Consider the following 17,034-nt stretch of genomic DNA (forward strand, 5'->3'; position numbering starts at 1 on the left):
ACATTTCCGTTTGTTAATGAAAATGTAATGGGGAACCCTATCAAACATTTTACTGCAATCCAGATAAATGACATCAACTGCATTTCCACTGTTTACCTTTGGCATCTCGCCTGTTTGTTAAAATTTCTCAAATACATATGATGGCAAACAGTTCAGAGTACAAGGTTCTTAAGTATTCCTTCAGTATTTTCTCAGAATCCTTTCCTGCAAGTTCCTTCAGTATTCTGCAATGCAGTTCACCTCGTCCTGAAGATGTACAATCAATTACAACTATCTGATTCTTGAACATTTCATGGTCAATTCCGATTCCCTTGTCATAGTATCTGCTGATGCATACTCACACAACTATTTTGAGGAGAAAACTGTAACAAAATAGGTACTGAGCCTTTTTGCTGGGTTCTACTACCAATTTAGCATCCTTACTGAGTAGTTGCCCAACTATCTCTTTGGTGTTTTTGTTGCTTCAAATATATCTGAAAACCTTCTTTTTTGCTGCCTGCTTGTCTAGGCAGTGTCAGCTCAGTTTGAGGGACCTTCCAGACAGGCCCAGGATCTGATCTCAGGTTTTCTGTTTATCCCAGATTATCTGGCAGTGCGGACTCATATAATCCAGTTTAAAGCAGAAAACCTGGGATCAGAGCCTGGGATATAGGGCATGTCTGGAAGCGCCCTGAGTTTAAACTATTTCTGCTAATCTATACGCTTCCTGAGTGATTTGTTTTTCTTTCTATTCTTTATACATCCTCTTTTTTATTTTCACTTTCGCCTCGAATTTACTACATAGCTACATTGTTTTTTTCCAGATGTTTTCAGTCTTACAGACTCCACATGAACAGAGTCCAGTTTACAATACCTTAATATATCGGATGTGCCTTAATATATTAAAAAGTCTGTAGAAGAAGAGGGCAAAACAGAAATGATCAACCTTACCAGAGGAGACACCCAACCACATTTTATTCTCACCTTTCCATTCTTCTATTGTATGCTCTCTTTCATCTAACTGCTTGTCTGGTATCTTTGGAGGAGGCTGTTAACACAAACAGTTAAAATGCAATAAAGTTGACAGATATAATTATAAATATAAATTCACACCCTCAATGTAGTATACTGATGGGTGTGTCTCATTTCACTCTATTTTTTGCATTAGGTTCCAGTCAGGAAAATTCTGCAGCATTTTTCCCCATCTACAATTTTTCAACCCTGGAGACAGCTGGGAAGCAGCATTTTGGTTTCTCCATAACTGTCATAGTTCCTGTATAAGAGTGCTCCACCCCCTTGTTTACAAGGTCAGACATTAATAACAGAGAAACAGAGAAAACCTTTGAATCTGATGAAACTTTGTGAGACATACTGTCTCCCTATTGGGCTCAGCATTTGAAAAATATTACTTTGACACAACAGATTACATTTTATTCAATGTTTCCTGGAACTCTAACCCAATAAAACTGAATTAACTGCTGGTTGCACAGCAAAATAGAGCATCCTTACTGAGCTACCCTCTGGAATTCTACATCATGATTTCTCTTATTCTTTGCACAAATTAAAAAACCTTAGAACGTACCGCTTCTGCTTCTGAAGGGTCATACCAGACATTGATATAAGGGTGTTGTAGAGCTTCATCTACTGAGATTCTTTTTGAGGCATCAATCACCAGCATTTTGGATAACAAATCTCTTGCCTGACTGGCTGCAAAAGGAAAATTAAATAGAGCATGTCATGCCTAAAGATTCAAGCAGCAGAAAATTAAGATAGAATAATAAGCTTAGAAAGGAAGAGAAGAGAACAAAGAGAGATCAAATTTTCATACAATTTATTTTGAGGTACAGTAAATATCCTTTGTATTAATTATTGATTTACTGACTGAAAGGTTGGCGGTTTGAATCCGGGGAGCAGGGTGAGCTCCCACTGTTAGCCCCATCTTCTGCCAACCTAGCAGTTTGAAAACATGCAAATGTGAGTAGATCAATAGGTACCACTTTGGTGGGAAGGTAATGGTGCTCCATGCAGACATGCCAGCCACATGACTTTGGAGGTGTCTACAAACAATGCCAGCTCTTTGGCTTAGAAATGGAGATGAACACCCACCCCCACAGAGTCGGGCATGATTGAACTTAATGTCAGGGAGAAACCTTAATCTTTTACCAAGAATAGAATCACAGAATCATGGAGTTGGAAGAGTTTACATGGGCCATCTAATCTAACTCCCTGCCATGTAGGAAAAGCACAATCAAAGAACCCCTGACAGATGGCCATCCAGCCTCTGTTTAAAAACCTCCAAAGAGGCTCCGCACTCTGAGGCAGAGAGTTCCATTGCTCAACAGCTAACAGTCAGGAGGTTCTTCCTAATGTTTCGGTGTTCTCCTTTCCTGTAATTTGAACCCATTGCTCCAAGTCCTAGTCTCCAGGTCAGCAGAAAACAAGCCTGCTCCATCCTCCTTATAACATCCTTTCACATATTTATACATGGCTATGAGTAACCTTCTGGGGTGTCTACTGACATTGCTGAGAAAGGTATTTGTTTTAACACTAGAACTGGGGGAGAAGATATGACCCCTGAACAAAATGGGAGCAAGTTTGAAATGGTTCTATGACTATTGGATTACAAAGACAGAGGCAAAATTCTCAGGCTAATGAAGGGAGGAAGGAGAAGCCGAAGGGAGAGAAAAGGAGCTCAAGAGGCAACGGAAGGAGAAGGAGGCAATTTATCAACACACAATTGGTTGATAAAGACTTAAAATAGTGTATAACTACTAAAATAATGTATAAATATTAAAATAAATATAGTGTCCCTACTTCACGGATTTTCACTTATTGCGGGTGGTCCTGGAGCATAACCCCAGTGATAAGTGAGGGAACACTGTATTTCTCTTTGTTCCTCAGCAACATGCCTCTCCCTCCAAGAAAAAAAAGGGAGCAAGAGTTTAAACAAATAAGAGTTCTTCATCTATGTATATCAATAAGCTTTCTCCCTTTTTTATTGTGTCAGAAGCGAATTGAGAACACACTGAAATTTGCTTCTGGTGTGAGAGAATCGGCCATCTACAAAGATATTACCCAGGGGATACCCGGATGTGTTACCATCCTGCTGGGAGGCTTCTCTCACGTCTCCGCAAGGGAAGTTAGAACTGACAGACGGGAGCTCACCCTGTCTCGCAGATTTGAACCGCTAACCTTCAGGTCAGCAGTTCAATAGGCGCAAGGGTTTAACCCATTGCGCCACCACAGCCCCTACAACATCAATAAGCTTAGATCTGGAGATGGGAGCAGGAGTCTTCCTAACTTTACACAATGTCACAGAATAAGATAATGGCCAAGACTAAGGATAAACACAGTCTTGGTAATTTTTAGTCGGCCACCAGACTAGACAAAATGTATAGAACTTGGCAAAAAAAATCTACAAACAAAATACAGTACTAGAAATGAAAGTTAGAAGATAGACAACAGACTTGACTGTTAAACTCAGCTCACAAGGTGAAATGAAATAGAAAATAAATATGGCCATAGAATAGGATGATTATCATATGGTGATTAACTGTCAAAAACATGGATTGAAAGAGATGAATTCTGTGTTTTGTTTGTTTATTTCCTGCCATTCCCTCAGCACAGTATCCAAGGGAAGATACATTTTAAAAGCACTAAATTTCTAATTTCAAAAACACATTAAAACAAGTAAAAACTTGACCTTAAAAAGATACTTAAAACATTATAAAAGAAAAATGCTATAGCCCCATTACAAGCTCTAACAGTTGAAATGTAATATAAAAATGCCTCCTTAAATAAAAAGGCAGACCTCACCTCACCATCCCTGTGGGGGTGTTGGGACTGAAAGACAGTCTTCCTAGCAGAAGTTAAGAGTAGAATTTTCCAAACATGTCATGTTGATGACACCTTTTTTAGACATGCAAAATTCTGTGCTACAGTAATGTAGCTTTAACAGTAAACCGAAGGTTCAATCAACTCTTATAAGAGATAAGGACATATATATAAATTGTAATAACAAAATGTATTGGGATACAACATATCTCATGAAAACCTTTCCATTATATACAATTTGTTAGATAACAAATATTTCCAAAACTGTATTTATCATTTATGAGTAACAATATGTACATGTGCAAAAATTTTTTTTTTTAAAGTATAACATTCTTATAATTTCCTCTATAGTCCCTCTATTTTGTTCATTTGTTCCCAGCGGTGGGAAGAGGCAGCTTGCAGAGTAGAGGGCTTTTCCCAGCAGACTTTTGTGGCTAGGTGGGGTTACTGTCTCTGGCTGTCTTACCTACAGCAACCAATGGCATCTCAGCACTGTTGCTGCTCTGGCAAGCCAGGCACTAACAGGCCTCGGGAGCACATGGGTTTGCCCTCTCCCCATTTTGTCTCCCAACATTTGTTGACAACACACGTAGATGCTGCAAGCCACACACTAACATGTCACAACACACAGTTTTGGAAAGCTCTGTTGTAAAGAACAACTTGCAAGCGTGCATAATCTAATGTGTTTCGATGGCAGTGTTTGTAAATTTATCACAAAATTTTAACGAAAGCTTACCCTTAAATTTGTTGTGTTCAGAGTCAACTGGAAAGAGGACATCTGGGAAAAGCTTCTCAAAACTATAGCCAGCATATTTAGGCCTGTTCTCCACATAGGTCCTTACGGTTGGTTGTAGTTTCTTCATGAATTCAGGGCATGGGGTTCCTAGTTGCTCAATAACTTTATTCCACTGATCAATATCTGACATCAAGGAGTTAAGAAAAATGGCACATCTAGTGTTCAGGACAAAGGTGTTATTAAAAACATATCAATGAATGGGGCAGGCGGTTATGACCCAACAAGACCTTATCAAAAGAGCAATGGTTAATATTATTTAATAGTCCCACAAGGAGAGGCAGATAATAACTAAATTATAATTATAACACTATGTAGTAAAATTTGAAAAATGTTCTGTTCCTGGTTTGAAAGTGTTGCTTCTTGTTTAATTGTGTGTTACTTACTTTGAAAGTAGTTGTTATACTCCAGAAACTTCGTTTTTATTGCTGCCACAAACTATGTTGAATTAGTTGAGACTCTATGAGATATTCATTGCAAAACTATAGTAAAATGTGCTTCAGGTTTTTGCAGTTTAATACAATTTTTCCATGTTTTTATGACAGAAACAATTAGGAAATGACGTTTATAATCCAGGAACAAAAACCTTGTTATATAGAATAATTATTACGTACAGACTCCAACAGCTTCTCTTTACATTTAGTTGTCTTTAATACCACATCATCTCAATCAGGACTGGGAAGAATCATGCCTGGCATACAGATTATGTCTGGAATAGCTGCAATATGAATATCTTGTGCGTTTTAAAGCTTAGAATAGACAGAGGATTGCTGGAACAACCAATTAGTTAAATGCATTCATCTATCAAGCATATTAAGAAGAAATAGTGTTAAAGCCATTATCAAACTATAAGCATAACAGAATCATAGAGTTGGAAGGGGCCGTGTGGGCCATCAAATTGACACGTTGATCAATACTGAATTTCCAAGCTTTTAAAAAAGACTAGCTGAGACCCTACCAACCCTCTGCGCAGTTGGTTCCTTTGCCAAACCACTCTTACTGTCAAGAAGTTCTTTTTAATGTCCAATCAAAACATTTGTCTCTGCAATGCAAAACCCTTTGATAATTTGGGACAGCTTAAATAGGTCTTTTGCCCTTCTCTCTATAACAACCCTTGAAATATTTAAAGGACACAATAATGAAATGCTGTCCTCAATCTTATCTCCCAATAAGCTGCACACACCCAATTCCTTCAATCTTTCCTCATTTGTTCTTCCTACCGCCTACCTCTTACCATTCTGGTTGCCTTTCTCTAAGCATGCATTTACACTGTAGAATGGAATCATGGGGGTTGTAGTTTTACAAAGTCTTTAGCCTTCTCTGCCAAACAGTGCTGGTTCCTCACCAGACTACAAATCCCAGGATTCTATAACATTGAAGCACAGCAATTAAAGTGGTGCATTAATTGTATGGTGGAGATGCACCCTGAATCTACTTCAATCTGTCTATATCTTTATTAAAATGTGTGATCAGTGGAAAATAGCGTGGGACTATTAGATAGAAACTGTTTCTGAGAAACAGACCAAACAGTAGAATTCAGTCAAAAATGGTTATACCTGTGCAGAGATCCATAATTTAAACCCAAGTCAGGTTAAGCGCATCTGGGGGAAAATTGAGAAATAAATAACAGGGATCTCATTGTGGGGCTCAACTACAAACCACAAAGCCAAACTGAGATACAGATGACCACAAATTCAGAAAGGAGGGAAATGAGAGATTTTAACTATCCTGGTATTTGTTTGGGTTCAAATTCTACTAAGAATATCAAGTCCAACAAATTCATGGTCCAGAATGTGGGGGAGACAAAACGGGTTTCAGCTATTTTAGATCTAATCCTAACCAATACAATGACATAGTTGATGGTGGTAGCAGTGGCAGATTGCTTATGTAGGAGTTGTCATCTTCTCATGGAGTTTCTTATACAGCAAAAAGGGGAAGACAAGGATAGTCAGACATGCATTCTAGGCTTTAAGACAGCTAATTTCAAGAAACTCAGGGAAATATTGGGTGTGATCCCATGTTCACAAATACCAAAAGATAAAGGAGTTTTAAAAGATTTAAAAGAGATGTGTATTAGAAATGTAAAAAGAGAGAAATCACCAAAGGGCAGTTCAAACAAATAACAAGCATGTGTAGAAGGAAAATGTCAGAAAAACTAGGACAATTCTTATGGAACAGACAGATATAAATTAAAATGTTTTATGAGACAAAACAAGATTAATTTAAATTAAAAAGGGAAAAGGGTTATATCCATATTGCTTGTGCATTAATTATTAATTTAAAATATATTTGTTTTTTCTTTAGCAGAAGCTGAAATGCAATTAAGCAGAAACGGGAGGTATAACACAATAATAGTTGTCTTTGCTTGAGAAAAAGGGAAGTGAGTGGTGTTTATTGTTTTTAATGTCTCTTTTTTTAGAAAAGAGGAGATATGATTTGCCAGTGTTTTAGTTGGTAGAGGTAGGAATGGGATTGGAATGATGCTGGGTTATTTTTAGGTTTGAGTTTTCTGTGTTGTCATTTAGTCTGTATTTTTATTTTATTGTCTGTGCTTTGTTATTGTTTTATTTTGTTGTGTTGTATGTTGCAGTTTTGAAAAATCTAATGAAGTATTAAGAGAAAGAAAAGCCAAGAGCGCAGAGAGTTTCCAAGAGTAAAAACAAAAAAGTGGTAGGATGTTGTGTGAAAAAGATTGTGATATGCGAACAGGGGACATTGAAAAGTCAGTATTACTCAACACTTTCTTTGTCTAGATCTTATCCTCACCCTCAAAATAGAGGCAGATGATGCAGTAGGTGAAGTGCAGCACAGAGTAGGTAAAGAGAAAGTTCAGTAATGAATAACTACTCCAAATGAATTCATCTCAAGATGAATTCTATCCAACATTATTAAAGAACTGGCAGTGATAATTTCAGAAACACTGACAATCGTCTTTGAAAATTCCTAGACTGGAAGCAGGCAAATATTGTTACCATCTTTAAATAGTGGGGAAAAAGGTCCTAAACAATTACTGCCCAGCTTCAAATCAATACTAGAAACGATTCTGGAGCAGATCATTAAACAGAACCTCTCTAAGCAATTAGAAAGGAATGCCATGATCACTAACATCAACATGGGTTTCTCAATAACAAGTCATGCCAGACTAACATTATCTTTTTTTTTAAATAAGGTTTAAAACCTTGGTCAATGAAGGAAGTGCTGTAGATGTAGCACATGTTGATTACAGTAAGGCCGTTCTTCATTATATTTTCACAAATAATTTAGTAAAATATGGGCTAGACAATGCTACTGTTAGGTGGATTGGTAACTAGATGAATCTAAAGGGTACTTATCAATGGCTCCTCTGCATACTACATATGAGACAGAACAAGTGAAATGCACACATACAGAATAGGGGAAACTTGGTTTGCCTACAGTTAATGTAAAAGTCATCCAGGAGTCTTGGTAGAGCATAAACTGAACATGATTCAACAGTGTGATACAGCAGCTAGAAAGGCCACTGCAATTCTAGGCTGCATCAACAGCAGTGTCTAGATTGTGGGAAGGCATAGTTCCACTCTATTCTGCTTTGGTCAGACCTCACCTGGAATCACAGTGTCTAGTTCTGGGCACCACAGTTCAAGGGGGATATTGACAAGCTGGAACATGTCCAAAGATGGGCGATAAAAATGGTAAAATTCCTGGAAGCCAAACTCTACCTAGCTTAGGGAGCTGGGCATTTTTAACTTGGAGAAGACTGAGAGTGGACATAACAACCTTGTTTAAATATTTGAGAGGCTGCCATACTGAAGAAGGAGCAGGCTTGTTTTCTGCTGGTCCTATTCCTCTGCATTTTGGGTTTTGTCCAAAATGCAGAGTTTTGCATTCATTTATGCAAAACTTCATTTTATCTATTTCAGCCCATTTTTAGTTTACCAAAGTCCTTTTGAAATCTGTTCCTGTTTCCTAATTTTATTCGTTATTCATTACATTTGTATGCCCCCTTTCCCCTAGACTGGGAGCAAAGGTGGCTTTCAAAACCATTTTTAAATTCACAGCAAGAATTTAAAACAAGTAAAATCACATACAACTACAACATAAAAGCATTGTTAAAAACAACACAGATTTAAAAAGAATAAACCATCCTCATAAAAAGCTCTCCTTATATGTTAAAACCTTTTTTTTTAATAAGAATGTCCTTAAAAAAGGTAAAGGTTTTCCCCTGACGTTGTCCAGTTGTGACCGACTCTGGGGGTTGGTGCTCATCTCAATTTCTAAGCCGTTGTCCGTAGACACCTCCAAGGTCATGTGGCCGGCATGACTGCATGGAGCACTGTTACCTTCCCGCTGGAGCGGTACCTATTGATCTACTCACATTTCCATGTTTTCGAATTGCTAGTTTGGCAGGAGCTGGGGCTAACTGCAGGCGCTCATTCCACTCCTGGGATTTGAACCTGGGACCTTTCGGTCTGCAAGTTCAGCAGCTCAGCGCTTTAACATACTGCACCACCACCAGGGGCCCAAGAATGTCCTTGCCTGCTGGCAAAAGAAAGGTTGGGAGGGAGGAAGCCTAGCCTTTCAAGGAAGGCAGAGGGTGGGAGCAGCCATCAAGAAGCCTCTCATGTCCTCACCTAGTGAGTCTGTGATGGTGGTGAGACTGAAAGTCTTCTCCTTAACGTTCTCATCTATTCCACATTTAAGCAACCATTTGAACAAAAGATTATGCAGGATCTCTTCAAATGTTTTGTTGAAATCCAGAGAAAAGACAATCATCTACAAAATGAATAGTCTAATCGAACAAAAGATGTAAGATTTGTTTTGCAGGATTTATTCTTGACAAGCCCATGTTAGCTCCCACTGATCACTATGTTGTCTTCAAGATACTTGCAAACAGTCCACCTTATAATCTGTTCTAATATGTTTCTTGGTATTGAGGTCAGGTTGATTTGTCTGTAGTTTTCAAGATCTTTTTGCCACTTTTGAAGAGAGGAACAATATCTGCCCTTCTCCAGCCCACTGGCACCTAACCTGTGCTCAAGGGTTTCTGAACAATGATGGCAAGTGGTTCAGACAGTAGTTCAGCTAGTTCCTTCAGTACTTAGTAATGTATTTGTCTGGCCCTGCAGATTTGAATGCATTAAGATTAATTTATTCTTGACTAACTCCTTCTCAGTCTTGATTTACAACTCATATCCCTAGCCACTATTTCAATTAATGCACGGAAGCATTCTACATTTTTGTTCGAATTTGTTCACTTTTTATCATCTTTGTCGAGGATGTGGAGGCAATTCTGTTTCCATCATCTTCAGGAGACTAAAGACAGCACTCATTTAAAGCTATTATGTTGATAATGAAAAGTTAATACTAATTATTAATTTCAAGAAATGATGTGGAGGGTTTTCTCTCTGTAATCCAAGTGCACTGAAATCTGTTCAAACATGGACCTTTGCAAAATTTCAAAATACAAATTTCTACTGTACTACATTCCAATTCTTTCAGAAACAGCCTTCAAAAATCAAACCCCCATCAACTACCAAGAATGAGAGGGTGAAAAGGGAGAAATGGGGAAGTAGATAAACATATGTGTTTTGTGTCAGAATATCCAAAATACAAATTGCTGGAATTATCACAACGGACCAGTGGGACGTTCACCTTTTTGAAGAAAGGGCACTTCCATAGCTATAACATGGCTTTATTAATAACACTGCCAAAAACATAATGGTTGAATCTGGTGTCAAGTCAGCTTCCGCTTATGGAAACCCTATGAATGAGAGATGTCCAAGAGACCTTGCAATACTAGTTCTGCTATGGTCTTGCAGACTAAGAACGGTAGTTTCCATGTTTAATTCTGCCTACCTGTAAGACTTTTTCATGCTGTCTACAACTTTATTAAGCATTACTGTCTTTTCCAATTTGGCATGTTGTCTCACGATAAGTCATAGTATGGCTTCTAGGGAGAGTTCAAGCCTGGCCTGCTCTGTGACCCATTTATTTGTCTTTTGTTGGTCCATGGTATTCACAATACTCCAGTACGGCAATTCAGACAAAATGATCATATTTGTGAGAGTTTTCTTGACTGTCCAGCTTCCCAAACTGTACACAGAAATCAGAAATGCTATGGCATGGATGTTTCTGACTTTCATGATGTATCTTTATATTTAAGGATCTCAAAGTTGTCTTTTCAAGTGTTAGCCTTCTAATTCTTGAGGCTTCTTTCGCCAATTTTTATATTGCATTCCCTATTAATGTATTATATGTTCTGCCCATAAAATTAATAAAATACATATTGGTTGTCAATATGAATACATATTGGTTGTCAAGATTCTTCTTTTCATGTCAGGAGCGACTTGAGAACCTTCAAGTCGTTTCTGGTGTAAGAGAATTGTCCGTCTGCAAGGACATTGTACAGGGGACAACCGGATGTTTTTGATGTTTTACCAGCCTTGTGGGAGGCTTCTCTCATGTCCCCACATGGAGCTGAAGCTGACAGAGGGAGCTCATCCACGCTCTCCCCAGGTTGGATTCAAACCGACAACCTTCAGGTCAACAACTTCTTCTATTCTAGCTGGACAGTGGTATCTTGTCCAGGAATTAAAGTTACATATCTGGTCAATTACATATTGTTGCACACCCATTTTTTTGAGTACCTATAGTTTCATGAGCTACACAGTAAAAGGTTTTGTTGCAATCTAACCCCACAGTCTCCCTCTCGGTATAAAAGAGCAGTTGCTGCCAAATCCTCAGTTCCAGTATGATGTGAATGACGTAAAAGGCTGAGCTGATGAAAAACTGAAACATTTCTCAGTTGTTAGCATCTTATGAGGGGCCTCTGGTGGCACAGTGCATTAAAGCGCTGAGCTGCTAAACTTGCGGACCAAAAGGTGCCAGGTTCAAATCCCGGGAGCGGAATGAGCGCCCGCTGTTAGCCCCAGCTCCTGCCAACCTAGCAGTTCGAAAACATGAAAATTTGAGTAGATCAATAGGTACTGCTCCGGCGAGAAGGTAACGGTGCTCCATGCAGTCATGCCGGCCACATGACCTTGGAGGTGTCTACAGACAATGCCGGCTCTTCGGCTTAGAAATGGAGATGAGCACCAACCCCCAGAGTTGGTCACGACTGGACTTAAAGTTAGGGGAAAACCTTTACCTTACCTAGCACCTTATGAATGTGTTCCAATTTGGAATCAGTCTCAGTATGGAAGAGCCCTGCATTATCAAAGGAAAGGTCTTCAATTGCAGACCTTGCAGATGTAAAGACTCCTGATAACCTTAGCCACAAATACCTCATAGCTACCAAGTTTCATAACAATCCACAGTATGAATTTGAGAGCCGTGACCTCATGCTTATCATCTTCATCCACATGCTCAAAATATGGAGCCACTATTTCCCAAAGACATTTCTGATACCCCTGCATGTATCATTGGAGATTTTGGTTAGCAGGGAGGCAGAGGTGTATACCTTGTGCCTCATCATGTCAAGTGTCCTGCCTTCTGTGTCCATAGAGGCTGAGGAAACCTTTCAAGAGGTTGAGGGCTGAGCCACATCTATTATAATCAAATTTGGCTTTGGGTGCCAGTCAAGAGAAGAGTCCCGAATCCTATTTAGACTTCCTATTTTCCTTTAGGGAGGGGGAAAACCAAAGAAGTGATAGCCCAAAAGAACTGGGGAACCTCAGAAGAGAAGGGAGAATGCAAAGTATCATAGGAGATGGTGCTTGTTTATTTCATTGAATATAGCATCTTCAATAATTGGATTCATCCCAATGAAGAGGCCATCCATAATGTCTGATGTGTGAAGAATTGGACATCATTCTTTATTATTTTAATGTGGATGTCAATTTGTTTTGTGGTATTTTGGGTGGTTTTTGGTTATTTTGTTCTTTGTTCAGCACCTTGAATGTTTGCTGATTTGTTGTAAACCACCCTGAGTTCCTACGGGGAGATAAGGCAGGATATAAATAAAGTTATTATTATTATCATCATCACCATAATCATAATCATCATCATGTGTGGGGGAGGGAGGGTCTGAATCATTTATCAGAGGGTTAGGAGATGGGCCTGGACAGTAAGATGAGGAAGATGCAGATAAATCATTAAGTTAATGTAAATAAGCCCATGGGATTGATAGTCACTGCTAGGTGATGTATGTGCTGGCAAGACAGGGCAGGGAACACTACTGGTTGTAGAAATTTGTCAGTCATTGAGACCTGTGTGTTGGAGTCAATTTAGGCACAGTAAATTCTTGGGGTAGGGAGTGAGGATGGTGGCTCACACAATTTATTTAGAAGCTAACTGCAATGGAATAATCACAGTCCATGTAATGATTACAGTGCTAGTGGTCCTCCTAATGTTGACATTGGGCCAGACTGTAAGAATCACAGGGCAAGTAGTCTTGAAAATAGTATTTGCTGCACCTTGACCTACAGAATCTAAATTCTCATGAAGTCAAAGAGGCTCTTTTTAAACCATGCAAATCCAAATCAAACTTAAAGTTCATAACCAAAAACACCAAGCAAGAGAGCTGGGTACGAGCCAAAGGTTCCTTCACTGCTCTTGATATAGCAGACAAATAGAAACTGGGGGTTTGGCAGCAACTGCCCTTTTACACCAGGAGGGAGAGTGTATGGGATTACTGCAAAAATCTCCCTCTAAAGTTCTAATAGGTTCCAAAGGCACACCACGCAAATACAGAGTAGCCCATTTGTGAGTCACAGACCATCAAGAAACTCTAGTGTCTCCTTCTTTTCTAAACCCATCTTAAATGTCTAGCATTTATCAATCCATATAAAAAAAGCATTTCTTATAAAATCTTGAGCATCACTTTGCTTCCATGTAGGATTAATGCATTGTTCTGATGCCTAGCATTTTCCTGTTAATGGAATATATACAATTTACAAATAGCAGATTTGTCTTTTTTTTTAGATTTTCCAATAAGTCACAAGTGGCCATCTAGTCAAGATATGAGGGGGAAATCCTAAATGAAATGAAAGCATAAGTCCTTATCAAAGAGTACTAGAACTTCCCCATTTACACAGCTACTTGCTATGAATGCTCTGGTTGGATTCCCTGAATTGAGTGAGAGGTAGGACTCAATGGCCTACAGATCCCCTTCCAATCATAAATAATAGTTAAATGAACAGGGAGACATGTAGGGAAAAACAGAACCTTACATGCTGATTGCCCCAGGAATTCCAGTGCAGAAAGTTACTAGGCTGACTTAAGGAACACAGTGCAGTATTTGTGTCACATAACGTCAAATAGCACACTCCTTTTATTATCCCATTTTTTTGCAAGATCAGACACTTTTTGCTCTAACTTGCAAATATGTGTTAAATGTTATGCATTAAAGCTGATTACCAGCCTGCAGCAATGACATTCAACAATGAAAACAACTGGAGCACTAAGGAAACATTACAGTTTAAAAATTATTGCTGATCATTATGTTGAACAGTCAGAAAAACAACAGAAAAACTATCATCAATTATTTTAAAAGGAATAATCATAGCATCAAGAATATCTATTTCATATCACTCTCTAGCTTGTATCCAAAGCAGATGCCTCTACTGCACTGTAAATTGGAGCTCATCCCCATGGAAGAATAGGTGAGAGTATGATACACTTAATGTGAGGAAGAGAAAATCAAAAGATAATTGATAACTTTCAATAAATATCTGAATGGCTTTCAAATGGAAGAGAGAGCTGTGTCAGAGGAAAGGACTTACAGCAATGTATGCAAATGACAGGAAAAGAGATTTTGATGAAATGTAAGGAAAAATTTCCTGATGATAAAAGCTGTTCAATAATACACCAGACTACCTCAGAAACTGGTGGACTCTTCTTCACTGGAATTGTTTAAACAGATTTTGGATGTCCACCTTGGAACTACTTTATCTGTGTGTTCCTGCATTGGCAGGGGGGTTAGTGTAAATTGTCCTTGGCATCCCTTCCAACTCTTTAATTCTACAAAATAAAAACAAAACTAATGAAAGCAGAATAATAGGATTTTAGAGAACTAGTAAATTAGAACAAAACATGAAATTCAATTACACCTGAATGCTGCACTTGAGTACAATATAAAGAGGTACGTGCAAAACCAATTATGGTAGAAGAAAACAAAATGCAAGATGAATTATAGCAAATGGATCTTACTAATTGCTTTGCAGATGAGGGCTACCAACACTTTCTGTTCAATCCCAATGTACATAAAAACATAATCACACAGGATCCTACTGGCTGCTTTAACTCTTAATCCCATAAATCTTTTTTTTTTCTATTTTGGAGTGCATTGAAACTATTTGTTTACAAAGCAAACTGACCCACTGAAAAATCTTTGATGTTCTTAACTGTGAAAAAAACAGTAAAATTTAACATAAAAAGTATAATTTAATTAATTTAATTAACATAAAAACTCAGTAGTTGAAGAGAACATGCTTTGAATATGCCAGAGTACATTTCACTTTTGAGGTTACAGTCCCACAGTAAGGATACGGTCTGTACCAGGAAATAATACACCACCTTTGATCATTTCTCCCATGATGCACCCCACTGACCAAATATCAACTGAAAATAAAATGCAATGACATTAACTGATTGAAAGAAAAAGAAATAAGGACGTTAAAAGAGGACGGAAAAATAGTAACATCTGATGATAAAGAACTGTGCAGGTTGAGAATGAATGAAAGAGTCAAGATGTGCCTGTTTACCACAACAGAAGAAACCATTTTCTACTGCTAGATGCAGCTTCAACAATTTCTATAATTATCAGAAACAGAAAGTTTAGCCTTTAAAGGACAGCTGGACCAGGAAGTATTTTTAAGAAGGAGTATTTGGCATAGGGAGAAAACAGATCAATCATGACACTTTATTTATTTATTTATAAATATATAAATAAACAAATAAATAAATAAACAGATCAATCATGATACATTAGTCACCAAAATGCAGCATACTATAACAGCACAAGGATACAGTCCCTTCCTGGAAAGAGGATTTTGTGGCAAACCATTTCTCCCATAATGCACCCAACAGACCATATATCCACTATTTTTGAAGCACAAAAAAAGGAAGCAAGACAATCAGTCACTGAAAATTAAGAGAAGCAGCAGGATATGAGTACATCTTATGAAAAGCACAAACAAAAGGAATAAGCAATCATGGGATCAAGCTGTGAATGCATTTTCAGAATAGACACATGGCTCTGCTTGCCAAGGACATGTTATGGACAAAAATTCAGTGGAAGCAATGAACTGTCACAAGATAAAAGGTTGCTTACCTGTAATCTATGGTTATCTGTGCTCTCACACAAATGGTTTTGTGCCTGCAAAAAATCATGACTGGAATGTTCTAGAGCTGAGTAGCTTGGCAGGAATCCTGCCCCCTCCTTGCATCTATAACTGCACAGGCCCTAGACCTCCAATGCTACTCTCCCTTCAGCTGCAAAGCATGCCAGGGAGAAAATGAATGGGGACCTGAGCCAGAGGAAAAATAAGGCAGGTGGGGTAAGGACACAGATAACCACTTAAAGAACCACAGAAACAAGTAATGAAACTGTTCTTTTTTGTGGTCTCTGTACCTCTCAAATTGAGTGAATAACAAGATTACTCTTAGGGGTGAGGAAGGTCACTGAAAAATATATATGATAAAACAGCACAGTAAAAAAAAAGCACTAGCTTTAATCCTGGAATCCAAGTGGTGATTTATGTTTAATAAAGGTATCATTGAGCTGCCTTGCTAAGGTCTGGTATGGAAACATCAGGCAACAAAACAGAAAAAGAGGCTATAATAGCTATAGCAGAAAAATATTTGAAAAGGCTTCTTTACAAGTTTAATTTGATGGTCTCTATTAATGTGATGGTCTCAATTACCCATCTAGAAAGATGCTGAATAGAAACATCTTTCTTGGGACCAGAGTGGTAGGCGATTAACTTGTGAAAATGGTAGACACATAGAAAGCAAAAGCTCTACAAATATCCAAAGAATGAAAAGCAGCCTCTAAATCAGAAGACAGATTCTGGTAAAAGATGGGCATAACAATGTGCTGGTTGACATGGAAATGGGAAACAAAAAGTGATGTTAGGTCATAATATGACCATGTCTTTGTGAAAGCCGAAGACTGATTCATCACTCCAAAGCAAAGTTCACTTGTCCTCCTTGCTGAAGTGATGGTGACCAAAAGATGACTTTCAGTATTAGCAAACACTCATCAACAGGGGCTAAAAGTTCAAGTGGCTTTGACAGCTGCTGGAAAAAAAAAGAACCCAAACTTGGTGAAAGGGGTGTCACAGGAGGAAGATGGAAGGATATATGTGAGCTAGAACCTTGAGAAAGCTTTACACTGTTGGGTTGATAAATAACATACAGCAAAGAGGCAAAGTCATGGGCCATCCTTTTTAAGACTTGCACAAATGCTAGGAAGATGGTGTTCATCCACAACAATCACATCCCACTGA

The 17,034-nt window shown here is 38.3% G+C and overlaps 1 protein-coding gene across 3 annotated transcripts in view; it reads right to left on the reverse strand.

Annotated features, from left to right (window-relative positions):
* mapk8 (mitogen-activated protein kinase 8) overlaps positions 1 to 17,034 on the reverse strand; it is a 43,940-nt gene that overhangs the window by 9,265 nt on the left and 17,641 nt on the right. For 2 of the 3 annotated variants that reach the window (XM_008117740.3, XM_003225391.4), the window contains exons 7-10: positions 15,074 to 15,145; positions 4,550 to 4,732; positions 1,562 to 1,686; positions 964 to 1,027 (exon numbers count right to left, since the gene is read on the reverse strand). In XM_008117740.3, coding sequence (XP_008115947.3) covers positions 964 to 1,027; positions 1,562 to 1,686; positions 4,550 to 4,732; positions 15,074 to 15,145 — 444 coding nt within the window. Of the gene's footprint in view, positions 1 to 963; positions 1,028 to 1,561; positions 1,687 to 4,549; positions 4,733 to 15,073; positions 15,146 to 15,553; positions 15,626 to 17,034 lie in introns of all 3 variants that reach the window. The other variant, XM_008117741.3, reaches the window with a different exon arrangement.

This window comes from Anolis carolinensis, chromosome 3 (genome assembly GCF_035594765.1).
Source record: "Anolis carolinensis isolate JA03-04 chromosome 3, rAnoCar3.1.pri, whole genome shotgun sequence".
In the NCBI taxonomy this organism is placed as follows: domain Eukaryota; kingdom Metazoa; phylum Chordata; class Lepidosauria; order Squamata; family Dactyloidae; genus Anolis; species Anolis carolinensis.